Source organism: Heterodontus francisci, chromosome 19 (genome assembly GCF_036365525.1).
Source record: "Heterodontus francisci isolate sHetFra1 chromosome 19, sHetFra1.hap1, whole genome shotgun sequence".
NCBI classification, from domain to species: domain Eukaryota; kingdom Metazoa; phylum Chordata; class Chondrichthyes; order Heterodontiformes; family Heterodontidae; genus Heterodontus; species Heterodontus francisci.
In genome coordinates, this window is record NC_090389.1 from 86,139,505 (window position 1) to 86,155,947 (window position 16,443).

Below are 16,443 nucleotides of genomic sequence, written 5' to 3' on the forward strand. Positions count from 1 at the left end.
GACACAGGAAGGACTTGCAAACTCCACACAGGCAGTACCCAGAATTGAACCCGGGTCGCTGGAGCTGTGAGGCTGCGGTGCTAACCACTGCGCCACTGTGCCGCCCTTATGATTGAAAGAAGGTCATTGATGAAGCAGCTGAAGATGTTGGGCCTAGGACACTCCCCTGAGGTAAATGCCTGCTACTTGACCCGAAACCGACGGGACCTGACGGCACACACGGTAAGTGCTCTGCTGGTAAGTATTAAAAATAAAAACTTACCTGAGCTGGGAGTCCGGGATGAAACTGAGTCTGTGCAGTGAACGAGTGACGTCACTATGATGTCATCATGCATGCACTGCAGCTTCGTGGAGCTTCCCAGTCAGAAGGTAAGTAAAGGGATGGTCAGGTCAGGTCGAGTTGGGGTCGGGCTTGAGTCGGTCGGGTTCGGGGCAAAATTGGAGGGACTCGGGCCTGCTCGGGCTCGGGTCCGCTGTGGATTGGTCGGGTTCAGGTTGGGTTCTTTTCTCCGAACTAAGCAGGCCTTTACCCTGAGGAACTCCTGCAGGGATGTCCTGGAGCTGCAATGATTGACCTCCAACAACCACAACCATCTTCCTTTGCGCTAGGTATGACTCCAACCAGCGGGGAGTTTTCCCCCCTGATTCCCATTGACTTAGGTTTTGCTAGGGCTCTTTGTTGCCATACTCTGTCAATTGCAAACCTGATGTTGGGTGTAGTCACTTTCACCTCACCTCTTGAGTTTAGCTCTTTTGTCCATGTTTGAACCAAGGCTGTAACGAGGTCAGGAGCTGAGTGGTCCTGGCAGAACCCAAATTGAGTGTCACTGAGCAGATTATTGCTAAGCAAGTGCTGCTTGATGGCACTGTTGATGACACCTTCCATCACTTCACTGATGATTGAGAGTAGACTGATGGGGCGGTAATTGGCCAGGTTGAACCTGTCCTGCTTTTTGTGTACAGGACATACCTGGGCAATTTTCCACATTGCAGGGTAGATGCCAGTGTTGTAGCTGTACTGGAACAGCTTGGCTAGGGGCGCAGCAAGTTCTGGAGCACAGGTCTTCAGTACGATTACTGGAATATTGTCAGGGCCCATAGCCTTTGCAATATCCAGTGCCTTCAGTTGTTTCTTGATATCACGCGGAGTGAATCGAATTGGCTGAAGTCTGGCATCTGTGATGCTGGGGACTTCAGGAGGAGGCCGAGATGGATCATCCACTCGGCCCTTCTGGCTGAAGATTGTTGCAAATGCTTCAGCCTTATCTTTCGCACTGATGTGCTGGGTTCCCCCATCATTGAGGATGGGGATGTTTGTGGAGCCACCTCCTCCAGTTAGTTCTTTAATTGTCCACCACCATTCACGGCTGGATGTGGCAGGACTGCAGAGCTTAGATCTGATCTGTTGGTTATAGAATCGCTTAGCTCTGTCTATCGCATGCTGCTTGCGCAGTTTGGCATGCAAGTAGTCCTGTGTTGTATCTTCACCCAAGTTGACACCTCATTTTTAGGCATGCCTGGTGCTGCTCCTTGCATGCCCTCCTGCATTCTTCATTGAACCAGGGTTGGTCTCCTGTCGATGGTAATGGTAGAGTGGGGGATATGCTGGGCCATGAGGTTACAGATTGTGGTTGAGTCCAATTCTGCTACTGCTGATGGCCCACAGTGCTTCATGGATGCCCAGTTTTGCATTGTTAGATCTGTTCGAAATCTATCCCATTTAGCACGGTGGTAGTGCCACACAACACAATGGAGGGTATCTTCAATGTGAAGGCGGGAATTTGCCTCCACACGGACTGTGCGGTGGTCACTCCTATCAATACTGTCATGGACAGATGCATCTGTGGCAGACATATTGGTGAGGATGAGGTGAAGTATATTTTCCCTCTTGTTGGTTCCCTCACCACCTGCTGCATACCCAGTGTAGCAACTATGTCCTTTAGGACTCTGCCAGCTCTGTCGGTAGTGGTGCTACTGAGCCACTCTTGGTGATGGACATTGAAGTCCCCCACCCAGAGTACATTCTGCGCCCTTGCCACCCTCAGTGCTTCCTCCAAGTGGTGTTCAACATGGAGGAGTAATGACTCATCAGCTGAGGGAGGGCAGTAGGTGGTAATCAGCAGGAGGCTTCCTTTCCCATGTTTGACCTGATGCCATGAGATTTCATGGGGTCCAGAGTCGATGTTGAGGATTCCCAGGACAACTCCCTCCCGACTGTATACCACTGCCACCTCTGCTGGGTCTGTCCTGCCCGTGGGACAGGACATACTCCGGGATGGTGATGGCTGTATCTGGGACGTTGTAAGGTATGATTCCGTGAGTATAACTATATGCTTGACTAGACCGTGGGACAGTTCTCCCAACTTTGGCACAAGCCCCCAGATGTTAGCAAGGAGGACTCTGCAGGGTCGACCGGGCTGGGTTTGCCTTTGTCCTTTCCGGTGTCTAGGTCAATACCGGGTGGTCCAACAAGTTTCATTCTTTTTTTATTGACTTCGTAGCAGTTATTTACAACTGAGTGACTTGTTAGGCCATTTCAGAGGGCATGCAAGAGTCAACCACATTGCTGTGGCTCTGGAGTTTCATGTAGGTCAGACCAGGTAGGTACAGCAGATTTCCTTCCCTAAAGGACATTAGTGAACCAGATGGGTTTTTACAACAATCGACAATGGTTTTATGGTCACGATTGGACTATCTTCTATGAGTCAGGAGTTTAAGTTATAAGGAAAAGGTAACAAAGGTAGGCTTTTTTTCTTTTGCAAAGAGAGGAGTTCGAGGTTACAAGGGCAACTGGCAAAGTTGACATGGGCAAATTTATTTATTTGTCTGTGATTCACGTACTGAAAATCAGTTCAAGAGTGTGAAGGGGCATCTGGCAGAGCCTCTCTATCCAAAGGGACATAGATTTGTGGAAATAGCCTGGCAGGCTAGGTCAATTTGGCAGCTAGACTTAGTTGGTGGCTAAGCCAACACTCACAGCTCACCAAGATTGTTGATTCCGAAGGGATCGTTCCCTCTGTGACACCCTGGTCCTGTCCTCTATTACTCCCAACACCTCGTCCCCTTCCCACAGCACCTTCCCATGCAATCGCAGGAGGTGTAATACCGCCCATTTACCTCCTCTCTCCTCACCATCCCAGGCCCCAAACACTCCTTTCAGGTTAAGCAGCGATTTACTTTTACTTCTTTCAATTTAGTATATTGTATTCGCTGCTCACAATGTGATCTCCTCCGCACTGGGGAGACCAAATGCAGATTGAGTGACGGCTTTGTGGAACACTTCCGCTCAGTCCGAAAGCATGACCTCAAGCTTCCGGTTGCTGGCCATTTCAACGTTCCCCCCTGCTCTCATGCCCACATCTCTGTCCTGGGATTGCTGCAGTGTTCCAGTGAACATAAACGCAAGCTCGAGGAACAGCAACTCATTTACCGATTAGGCACGCTACAACCTACTGGACTGAATATTGAGTTCAGTAATTTCAGAGCATGACCGGCCCCACTTTTTATTTTTAGTTATTTTTTATTTGTTTATTTTATTTTAGTTTGTTTCATCATTCATTTTTTTTACCATATGCCTAGCCACTGTTTCTTTTCATGTTTGTTCTTTGGGTCAGGCTGTTCAGTTTTCTGTCAATTAACACCCTCTCTATACTAATGCTTTGTCTTTCAGTACACCATTCACAAAACGTTTGTCGTTGCTCCATGACCTTCTGGTCAGTTATTCTCTGTGACCCTGTCCTAACACCTCCTTGGTTATCTCTTGCCTCACCCCCACTTTATTTGTTTTAAACATTACATTTCTAACCTTTGTCAGTTCTGATGGGTCACTGGCCTGAAATGTTAACTCTGCTTCTCTCTCCACAGATGCTGCCAGACCTGCTGAGTATTTCCAGCATTTCTTGTTTTTATTATTATTATTGTTGATTCAAGCCTCATAATGGAACTCTGGCTCATGATCTTGGCTGACAGCCCTTGTGTAATACTGAGTGAGTGGATGAGGCACAAAACCGAGACCCAGACTACTCGTTCAAGTGGATGTTTAAGATCTCTAGGCACAAATTAAAATAACAGCAGGGATTTTCTCCTGATGTCCTGACCAACATCCCTCCCTCAAACATTATCCTCCCTCTAAAAAAAAACACATTAACTGCTCATTCATTTCATGTCTGTGAGAACTTGCTCGAATGACTGAACTAGGAATCCAGAGGTAAAAACAAGAAATGCTGGAAATACTCAGCAGGTCTGGCAGCATCTGTGGAGAGAGAAGCAGAGTTAACGTTTCAGGTCAGTGACTCTTCATCAGAAGCAATCCAGAGGTCTGGACTAATAATCCAGGGAACACGAGCTAAAATTCTACCATAGCAATCTGAAAATTTGAATTCAGTTTATACAAATCTTGAAGTAAGAAAGACAGTCTTGCATTCTATAGCACTGTTCACAATCTCAATGTCCCAAAGCCTTTTATGAACAATGAAGTACTTTTTAGATGTAGTCGTACCAAATAGGAAACTGCTTTATGCTGGTGTTAATGCTCCACACAGACTTCCTCCCACCCCTCATCATCTCACCTCATCACCATATCCTGCTATTCCTTTCTCCCTCATGTGCTTATCGAGCATCCCCTTAAATGCATCAATGCTATTTGCCTCAACTGCTGCCTGCTAGCGAGCAACCATCTAGTTTAGAAGTTTTACAGCATCTCTGAAACCTATGACTTTCACTACCTAGAAGGACAAGGGCTGAAAGTCCTTGCACACACACCATCCTGACTTGGACATATAGTGGCCACTCCTTCATGGGTAGTTGGGTCAAAATCTCTCAACCTAAACTGGAAAGCACCTTCACCTCATGGACAAATGAGCTGAACTCAAGAGGTGAGGTGAGAGTGACTGCCCTTGACATCAAGGCAACATTTGACCAAGTATGGCATCAAGGAGCCCTAGCAAAACTGAAGTCAATGGGAATCGGGAAAAACTCTCCGCTGGTTGGAATCATACCTGGGGCAAAGGAAGATGGTTGTGGTTGTTGGTGGTCAATCATCTGAGCTCCAGGACATCACTGCAGCAGTTCCTCAGGGTTGTGTCCTAGGCCCAACCATCTGCAGCTAATTCATCAATGACCTTCCTTCAATCATAAGGTCAGAAATGGGGATGTTAGCTGATAACTGCACAATGTTCACCATTTGTGACTCCTCAGATACTGAAGCAGTCCATGTAGAAATGCAGCAAGACCTGGACAATATCCAGGCTTGGGCTGATAAGTGGCAAGTAACATTCGCGCCACACAAGTGCCAGGCAATGACCATCTCCAACAAGAGAGAATCTAACCAACTCCTCTTGATATTCAATGACATTACCATCGCTGAATTCCCCCACTATCAACATCCTGGGGGTTACCATTGACCAGAAACTGAACTGGCAGAGCCATATAAATACCATGGCTACAAGAGCAGGTCAGAGGCTAGGAATCCTGCGGCGAATAACTCACCTCCTGACTCCCCAAAGCCTGTCCACCATCTACAAGGCACAAGTCAGGAGTGTGATGGAATACTCTCCACTTGCCTGGATGAGTGTGGCTCCAACAACACTCAAGAAGCTTGACACCACCCAAGACAAAGCAGCCGGCTTGATTGGCATCCCATCAACAAACATTTACTCCCTCCACCACCAACGCACAGTGGAGCAGTGTGTACCATCTACAAGATGCACTGCAGCAACGCACCAAGGCTCCTTAGACAGCACCTTCCAAACCCATGAGCTCTACCAACCAGAAGGACAAGGGCAGCAAATACATGGGAACACCGTCACCTGCATGTTCCCCTCCAAGCCACACACCATCCTGACTTGGAACTATATCGCTATTCCTTCACTGTCGCTGGGTCAAAAATCCTGGAACTCCCTTCCTAACAGCACTGTGGGTGTACCTCCCTCACATTGACTGCAGCGGTTCAAGAAGGCAGCTCATCACCACCTTCTCAAGGGCAATTAGGGAAGGCAATAAATGCTGGCCTAGCCAGCGACGCCCACATCCCATGTGTGAATAAAATAAAACTTCAAGAAGAAGGCCCAACACCAACCTTTCAAGGGCAACTAGACAGTGGACAGTAAATGCCAACATTGCCAGCGATGCCCACATCTTAAGAATGAATTGTTGAGAACTTTTTGTTGCCACAGTTGTTAGCACAAAACCACGAACAAGGATACTCAGCTATAGGGGAGCCAACCCTTGTCAGATAAATGCAGTAACATTATCAAACTGCGGGAAAGTGTCATGTGAACAGATGGCATGTGATCGAACATCACATGGGCAGATATCACCTGATCAAATCACCAGGAATATGGTCAACAGAGGTGGCTATCCTGCATCGCAAACAACCGACCAACAAGATTTGGTACAGTGTCTCGTGGGAAGTTCCACCCATAACAAAAGAAGGGAAAGTTGACCCTTACTGTCTGACTCCTTCTGGTGCCAGAGGAACCGAATCCAACCAATAATTGGAGGCCTTTGGCAGTGGGACCAGGGAATTGGTGGAAACTATCCAGTCTCTGGTCGGGTAGTTGTGGAATTCTTTCAATGAAGTATTCAGGGTGTTTATACCTTCACAGGGGTTGCCGTCGCAGGATTCATTAACACCAGGGGTGCTATCAAAATCAACCCAGCAATGTCGTGTGGTCTCTCATGCACAACATGGATTGCGACCAATGCTCCCTGAAATGCAAGAGGAAAGGAGAGTTAAGATAATGACACTGTTAGGCAAAGACCTTGATGTGCTCAGGTGAGCAGTCACCATGAATGATAGCTCAGTGGATGAAGGTGCTATTCAATGTTGTGAAAGGCCACACGGGTAAAAAGGGCCCAGGGTGATTCCTGGTTTGTATTCGGATAATCTCAGTCAGGGCAGCAATTTGATTCAGTGGCGGGTGAAATTCACCTTGTTGGCAGCAAGAAAGGGGCAATAACACACCAGCAGCCCATATTAACACCCCGCCCAATTATCATCTCTTAACAAGTTGCATTTAGATAGTGCCTTTAGTGTAGGTATTAGGACAGGTGACCCAAAGCTTGGTCAGAGGAAGGCTTTAAGGTGGAGAGGGCGAGGTAGAGAGGCAGAAAGGTTTAAGGAGGGAATTCAAGAACATGGGGTCCAGACAGCTGAAAGCATAGCTGCCAAGGGTGGGGTGAAAGAAGTGGGGGATGGACAACAGGCCAGAATTGGAAGAACACAGAGTTCTCGGAAGTTTGTAAGGCTGGAGGAGGTTACAGTGATAACCTCTTAAGACAAGGGAAAAGTGAACTGGGTGTGGTACATTGACTGTCGATGTATTGTTGTGAATTTCACACACGCTGACACAGGTTAGAGTCATGTTGGCAACAATTCCTGCAGGTGGACATCTGGTGAGGCCTGAATTGGCCTCGGCTGAGACACTGCCTGACACACACAGCATCCAGGAATCGGTGTGGGGGAATATTGGAGGGATGCTGGCCATGTGTAAAATCCGTGGTCATGACTTGCAGGAGAGGAAGGCTCATCAACACCTTCTCAAGGACAACTAGGGTTGGTCATCCAGCCATTTTAGCCCCATAACTCGAAATTTCTTCACTCAAAGGTTGTGAATCTTTGGAATTCTCTATCCCAGAGACTTGCGAATGTTCAGTCATTGAGTATACTTCCATCGACAGCACCCTCCAAACCCGCGACCTCTACCACCTAGAAGGACAAAGGCAGCAGGTGCTTAGGAACATCATCACCTCCAGGTTCTCCTCTAAAATATCGCTGTTCCTTCACTGTCACTGTGTCAAAAACCTGGAACTCCCTTCCTTACAGCACTGTGGATATACCTAGCCTCAGCCTTGCAATTGTCCAACAGGTTCAAGGTTCTTGCAGCCTGTATGGACAGAAGCAGGGGCTGCAGGGTGGATGAGCGAATTGACCATGGCACCTTGGTACACAAAGCCATTCAAACAGGTGGAGTTAAGAGGAATGTAGTAGTGGTAGTAGGGGACAGTATAGTCAGGGGGATAGATACAGTTCCCTGCAGCCGAGAGCGAGAGTCCAGAAGGCTGTGTTACCTGCCAGGTGCCAGGGTTTGGGTCATCTGCTCTGGGCTGGAGAGGATACCAATGAAATAGGTAGGACTAGGAAAGAGATTCTGTTTGGAGAGTATGAGCAGCTAGGGGTTACATTAAAAAGCAGAACCTCAAAGATAATAATCTCAGGATTATTACCTGAGTCACAAGCAAATTGGAGTAGGGTAAATAAGATTAAAGAGTTAAATATGTGACTCAAAGATTGGTGTGGGAGAAAAGGGTTTTGATTCATGGGACACTGGCACCAGTAGTGGGGAAAGTGGAAGCTGTACCATTGGGATGGTCTTCACCTGAACCGTGCTGGGACAGTGTTCTGGCGAGTCATATAGCTAGACTGGTAGAGAGGACTTTAAACGAAATAATGGGGGTGAGGGATCAAGTGAGAGAAGATGTGATAATTTAAAGAGAGGACAAGGCAAGAGAGCAAGGTAGCAACAAGTGAATTGATAATCTGAGTGTGGCAGGAAGGGACAGAGCATACAAACTTCAGCGTGCACCAGCAGATAAGGCTAGAGGTTGTGAAAATAATAAAAAGACAGAATTAAAGGCACCCTATCTGAGTGCAAACAGCATTCGCAATAAAGCAGATGAACTGACGGCACAAAAGAAAGTAAACAGGTATGATCTAATTGCCATTACGAAGACGTAGCTGCAGGGTGACCAAGGCTGGAAATTGAATGTCCAAGAGTATTAGACATTTAAGAAGGATATGCAAAAAGGAAAGGAGGTGGGGTAGCACTGTTGATAAAGGATGAGATCAGTACATTAGTGAGAGAGGATCTTAGATCGGAAGATCAAGATGTAGAATCAGTTTGGATGGAGCTAAGAAGCAAGGGACAGCAAACATTGTTAGGAATTGTTTGTAGGCCACCACACAGTAGTGGTAATGTAGGGCATGGTATAAAGCAGGAAATTGGAGGTGCATGTCACAAGGGATGGGTAATAACTGCTGGCCTAACCAACAATGCCCACATCCCATGAAAGAGTAAAACAAAAGGGTAATACAGTAATCATGGGGGAATTCAATCTTCATATAGACTGGGTAAACCTAATTAGCACAAATGCTGTGGCGGACGAATTCCTGGAATGTATACAAGATGGTTTTCTAGAGCAGCATGTTGAGAAACCTACTAGAGAATGAGCTATTTTAGATCTAGTATTGTGAAATGAAAAAGGGCTAATTAATAATCTCATAAGGGAGCTTCCAGGGAAGAGTGACCATAATATGATAGAATTTTACATTAAATTTGAAAGTGATGTAGTTCAATCTGAAACTAGGGTTTTAAATTTAAACAAAGGAAACTACAAAAATATGAGGGGCAAATTGGCTGTGGTGGATTGAGAAACTACATTAAAAGGTATGACGGTAGACAGGCAATGGCTAGCATTTAAAGAATTAATGCATGGTTTACGCGAAATTTACATTCCTCTGAGGTGCTAAAGCTCAGCAGGAAACGTGATCAAACCATGGCTAACGAGAAGTTAAAGATTATATTAGACCAAAGGAAGAGGCTTATAAAGTTGCCAAGAAAATAGTAAACCTGAGGATTGGGAGCATTTTAGAATTTAGCAAAAGAGGACCAAGAAGCGGAAAAGAAAGAGAAAACTGAATAAGAAAGTAAACTAGTGAGAAACATAAAAAAGGACTTTAAAAACTTCTATAGGTATGTAAAAGGGAAGAGATTAGCAAAGACAAATGTGGACTCACTACGGGCAGAGACAGGAGAATTTATAATTGGGAATAAGGAAATGGCAGAGAAACTAAACACTTTGTGTCTGGCTTCATGGAGGAAGATACAGCAAACCTCCCGGGAATACTAGAGAACAAAAGGACTAGCAAGAATGAGTAACTGAAAGAAATTAGTATTAAACATAAAAAGTAGTACTGGAGAAATTAATGAGACTGAAATTTGAAAAATCCCCTGGACCTGATGATCTACATCCCAGAATGTTGAAAGAGGTCGCTGTAGAGATAGTGGATACGTTGGTGGTCATCTTCCAAAATTCTATAGATTCTGGAATGGTTCCTGCAGATTGGAAGGTAGAAAATGTAACCCCACTATTTAAGAAAGGAGGGAGAGCGAAAACGGGGAACTACAGAACTGTTAGCCTGACATCAGTAATAGGAAAAATGCTAGAATCTTGTAAAGGATGTGATTACTGGACACTTAGAAAATAATGGTAGGATTGGGCAGAGTCAGCATGGATTTATGAAAGGGAAATCATGTTTGACAAACCCATTGGAGTTTTTTGAGAATGTAACTAGCAGAAAGGATAAGGGGAAAAACAGTGGATGTGGTCTATTTGGATTTTCAGAAGGCTTTCGATAAGGTCCCACACAGAAGGTTAGGAAACGAAATTAGAGAGCACATGGGACTGTCATGGATTGAGAATTGGTTAAAGGACAGAAAACAGAGAGTAGGAATAAATGGGTCATTCTCAGGTTGGCAGCCTGTGACTAGCAGGGTGCCGCAAGGATCAGTGCTTGGGCCCCAGCTGTTCACAATCTATATCAATGATTTGGATATGGGAACCAAATATAATATTTCCAAGTTTGCTGATGATACAAAACTAGGTGGGAATGTAAGTTGTGAAGAGGATGCAAAAAGGCTTCAAGGAGATTTAAACAGGCTAAGTGAGTAGGCAAGGACATGGCAGATGGAATATCATGTGGAAAAATGAGAGGTGATCCACTTTGGTAGGCAAAACAGAAATCCAAATATTTCTTAAATGGCGAGAGATTGGGATGTATTGATGTCCAAAGGGACCTGGGTCTCCTTGTTCATGATTTACTGAAAGCTAACATGCAGGTGCAGCAAGCAATTGGGAAGACAAATGGTATGTTGGCCTTTATTGCAAGAGGTTTTGAGTACAAGAGTAAAGAAGTTTTGCTGCAATTGTATAGAACTTTGGTGAGACCACACGTGGAGTATTGTGTACAGTTTTCGTTTCCCTACCTAAGGAAGGATATATTGCCATAAAGGGAGTGCAACAAATGTCCACAAGACTGATCCCTGGGATGGCGGGATTGTCCCATGAGGAGAGATTGAGGACGCTGGGTCTGTACTCTCTGGAGCTTAGAAGAATGAGAGATGATCTCACTCGAACGTATTAAATTCTTACTGGGCTTGACAGATGCAGGAAAGATGTTTCCCTTTCTGGGGTGATGGGGGTGGGGGTTGTTGCTCTAGACCAGGGGACACAGTCTCAGAATAAGGGGTAGGCCATTTAGGACTGAGATGAGGAGAAATTTCTTCACTCAGAGGATGGTGAATCGTTGGAACTCTCTACCTCAAAGGGCTGTGGAAGCTCAATCATTGAGTATATTCAAGACGGAGAACAATAGATTTCTAGATATTAAAGATATCAAAGGATATGGGGATAGTGCAGGAAAATGGCATTGAGGTAGAAGATCAGCCATGAACTAGTTGAATGGTGGAGCAGACTCGAGGGGCCGAATGGTCCACTCCTGCTTCTATTTCCAATGTTCCTACCACATGGACTACAGTGGTTCAAGTGGCTGACCAGCACCACCTCCAGGGAAATTAGGGATGGGCAACAAATGCTGGCCTGGCCAGTGACACTCACATTCCATGAAAGAATAAAAAAAATTCAAGAAAATTCCTGCACCATGTGGAATGTCAGGACACTTCATGTGTCTTGGGGCCCATGTGTGTGGGAGGTGTCTCCAGTTGCTTGAGCTTGAGTTCAGGATTTCTGAGCTTGGGGGCAGCTGGAGCCACTGCAGAGCATCATGTAGATTGAAAGTTTCCTGGATCATACATTCCACAGGCTGAGCGAGTTCAGGATGGGTGGCCTTCCGGAAGAGTATGAAGAGGCAGGAAGTGCAAGAGTCTGCGTGGTGTGGGCCAGTTTCAAACTGGTACTCAGCATTGGAGACTGCTGGGAGTGATGAAATCTTGAAGGAGTGCAGTCCAGACCATGTCACCAATGGGCAAGGGACTACACAGGAGGGAACAGCAAAGAGTAGAAATGCATTCCCGTTAGGAGATTCCATAGTTAGGGGGACAGACAGGCATTTTAGTAACTGTCATTGTGAGTCCCGCATGGTATGTTACCTCCCTGTGCCAGGGTAAAAGACATCATGGAGTGGGTGCAGAATATTCTGCAAGGGGAAGGGAGAGAGACAGATGTCGTGGTAAATGTCAGTACCTACAACATAGGGAGGGCAGGTATTGAGACTCTACGGTCAGACTTTCAGCTAAGAAGGAAGTAAAAATAGAACCTCAAAGGTAGTAATCTCTGGATTACTCCCAGTGGCATGCACTAGTGAGAGTAGAAACAGGATCATATGAACATTCAAATTAGGAGTAGAAGTAGGCCATTTGGCCTCTCTAGCCTGCTCCACCATTCAATAAGATTATGGCTGATCTGTTTGTGTCTGGAATGCCACACTCCCATCTACCCTTGATAACCTTAGATTCTTGTTAGGCAAAAGAATCAAACTACCTCCGCCCTAAAAATATTTAATGACCCCGCCTCCACCACCTTCTGAGGCAGATTTCCAAAGTCGCACAACTCTCTGAAAAAAAAATTTCTCCTCATCTCTGTCCTAAAAGGATGACCCCTAATTTTAAAACTGCCCACTAGTTCTGGACTCCCCAACAAGAGGAAACATCCTTTCCACATCCATCTCGTCAAGACCGTTCAGGATCTTAGATACTTCAATCAAGTCTCTCTTCACTCTTCTAAACTCTAGTGAAAACAAGCCCAGTCTTTCCAACCTTTCCTCATAAGACAACCTGCTCATTCCAGGTATCAATCTAGTAAACCTCCTCTGAACCGCCTCCAACGCATTCACACCCTTCCTTAAATAAGGAGATCAAAACTGCACACAGTATTCGAGATGTGGTTTCACCAATGCCCTGTATAACTGAATCATAACATCCTTTTATTTTAAATTCCTTTCATAATAAAGGATAGCATTCCATTAGTCTTCTTTATTACCTGCTGTACCTGTATGCTAACATTTTGTGACTCATGCACTAGAACACCTAGATCCCTGTGCACTCCGGAATTCTGCAGTCGTTCTCCGTTTAAGTAACACTCTGCTTTTTTATTCTTCCTGCCAAAGTGAAAAACTTCACATTTTCCCACATTATAGTCCATCTGCCAGATATTTTTCCACTCAGTCAACCTATCTATATTTGGTCTGCAATCTCCTTATGTCCTCTTCACAACATACTTTCCTACCTATCTTTGTGTCATCTGCAAATTTAGCTACCATGCCATTGCTCCCCTCATCTAAGTCATTGATATAAGTTGTAAAATGTTAAGTCCCCAGCACAGACCCCTGCTGCACTCCACTCGTCACATCCTGCCAATCAGAAAAGGACCCAATTAGGCATACTCTCTGTTTTCTGCCAGCCAGCCAATCTTCTATCCATGCTAATATGTTATCCCCTACACCATGAGCTCCTACTTTGCGCAATAACCTTTTTCGTGGCACCTTGTCAAATGCCTTCTGGAAATCCAAGTACAGTACGTCAATGGGCTCCTCTTTATCCACAGCACATGTTACTCCTTCAAAGTATTCCAATAAATTGATTAACGTGATCTCCCTTTCACAAAGCCATGCTGACTATTGCCGAATACCTTGTGTTTTTCTAAGTGCCCAGTTATAGCCTCCTTAATGATAATTCTAACACCCTCCCCACAACAGACGTCAAGCTAACTGGCCTATTGTTACCTGGATTTCTGCCTCCCCCCCACTTCTTGAATAGAGGGGTTATATTTGCTATTTTCCAGTCTGATGGAATCTAGCGAATTTTGAAAAATTAACACTAACACATCTACTACCTCATTACCCACCTCTTTTAAGATCCTAGGCTGAAGCCCATCAGGACCCGGGGACCTGTCAGCCTGCAGCTCCATTAGTTTGCTCAGTACCGCTTCCCTGGTGATTGTAATTTCACAAAGTTCCTCTCTTCCTTCCACCTCCTGATTATAGCCATTACTGGGATGTTTTTTGTATCCTCATAGTGAAGACAGAAGCAAAATATTTGTTCATTTCATCTGCCATTTCCTTATTATCTACTATTAACTCCCCATTCTCACTCTCTAGAGGACCAACACTCACTTTACTTACTCTTTTCCTTTTTAAATACCAATAGAAACTCTTGCTATCTGTTTTCACATTTCTAGCTAGCTTCCTCTCACACTCTAATGTCTTGCTCTTGATTAACCTTTTAGTCATTCTCTGCCATTCTTTATATTCTGACCAATCATCTGACCTGCCACTCATCTTTGCGCAATTATATGCCTTTTCCTTAAGTTTGATGCTCTCTTTAACTTCTTTAGTTAACCACAGATGGTAGGTCCTCCCCTTAGAATTTTTCTTTTCAGTAGGAATATACTTATCCTGAGTATTCTGAAATATCTACATGAATGTCTGCCATGGCTTCTCTATAGCTTTCATGCCTCCATAGTTTCCCTTATTTAAGTTTAAAATACTAGTTTTAGACTCACTCTTCTCTCTTTCAAACTGGATATAAAATTCAATCATATTGTGGTCACTGCTACCTAGAGGTGCCTTTACTCTGAGATCATTAGTTAATCATGTCACATTACACAACAAGATAGGGAGGATCAATGTGTGGCTTGTGGCATGGTGCAGGAGGGAGGGCTTCAGATTCTTGGGGCATTGGTCCAGGTTCTGGGGCAGGAGGCACCTATTCAAAAGGGATGGGTTGCACCGCAACAGGATTGGGTCTAATGTCCTGGGGGACCGATTCTCTAGTGTGGCTGGGGAGGGTTTCAACTAAATTGGCAAGGGGATGGCCACCAGCATACAGAATTAGAAAAGAGGCTTAAGGTGTGTAAAGGAATGAGAGTGTTGTATAGTACTAGAGAAGGAAGTAGTACCATATTAGATAGGAGCAGACTAAGAAGGACTATGAGGAATACAAGGACAGATTTACAATGAATGTATGTAAACTCACAAAGTGTGGTGAATAAGATTGGTGAGCTATAAGCACAAATAGCCATGTGGGAATATAATATAGTGGCAATAATGGAAACATGGTTTAAAAATGGCGAGGATTGGGCACTTAATATTCAGGGATACAAAGTGTTCAGAAAAGATAGGGAGGTGGGGTGGCAGTACTGATAAGGGAAGACATTGTAGTGTTGGAAAGGGGGGATGTCCTTGAGAGGAAAGGACAGAATCCATTTGGTTAAGAGTTGACAAACGAAAAGGGGATGATCACATTACTGGGGTTATTATATAGGCTTCCAAATAGTGAGAGAGAGATAGAGGAACAAAACCGCAGGGAAATCCAGAGGTGTGCAAGAACTATAGAGTGGTGATATTAGTGGACTTTAATTACCCAAATATCATTTAGGATAACGTGAGAATAAAAGGTAAGGAGGGGGAGGAATTTCTGAAATATGTTCAGGAGAACTTCCTTGATCTATATGTTCTTGGTCCAACTGGGAAGGAGGCATTGCTGGATCTGGTGCTGGGGAATGAGGTAAATGAACCAACTGTCTGTGGGGGAACACTTGGGTAAGAGTGATCATTGTATGATAAGGTATAAATTCATAATGGAGAAGAGCAAGGAACAATCTAAAGTAGATCCTCTAAATTTGGAGGAGAACTAATTTCAATGAGATGAGAGGGGATATAGGGTAAAATGGAACCAAAGATTGACAGGAAAAACAGTAACAGAACAATGGGTGATCTTTAAGGAGGAGATGTTTCAAGTACAGGTGAGGTATATTCCAACAAGAGCAAAAGGTAGGGAAACCAAAGCCAGGGCTGCTTAGATGACAGGGGAGATCGAGCATTTGATGCATGTCAGATGAATTCTTCAAGTGAGAACCAGACCAAATACAATAGGTTGAGAGGGGAAGTGAAGAGGAAAATAAGACTGGCAAAGAGAGAATATGAGAATACAATGGCAGTTAACATAAAACGGATTCCAAAAATCTTCTACTGGCATGTAAATAGTAAGCAGGTAGTATGAGGTGGAGTGGGGTCTATTAGGAACAAAGAGGGTGATATATGCTTAGAGGTGCAGAGCAAGGCTACAATACTAAATGAGTACTATGTATTGGTATTTACTAAGAGGATGCTGATAAAATATCAGTAGAAGCGGAGCTGGTAGAAGTAATAGATGGGGTGAAAATTGATAGGAAAGATGTACGGGAAAGCTGGCTATGCTTAGAATGTATAAGTTACCTGGTCCAGATAGCTTGCAACCCATGTTGCTAAAGTGGGGGTGGAGATAGTGGAAGGGCTTCCAATCTTCCAGTCTTCCCTAGATACCGGGCAGGTGCCAAAGGATGGAGAGTGGCAAATGTGATACTCTTATTCAATAAATCTTGGGTTTA

At 44.7% G+C, this 16,443-nt stretch overlaps 1 protein-coding gene across 1 annotated transcript in view; it reads right to left on the bottom strand.

The window, feature by feature from the left end:
• Nucleotides 1–16,443, bottom strand: part of LOC137380351 (monoglyceride lipase-like) — an 87,235-nt gene that overhangs the window by 9,234 nt on the left and 61,558 nt on the right. Inside the window, exon 5 of the mRNA XM_068052279.1 lies at nucleotides 6,598–6,708. Coding sequence (XP_067908380.1) covers nucleotides 6,598–6,708 — 111 coding nt within the window. The remainder of the gene's footprint in view (nucleotides 1–6,597; nucleotides 6,709–16,443) is intronic.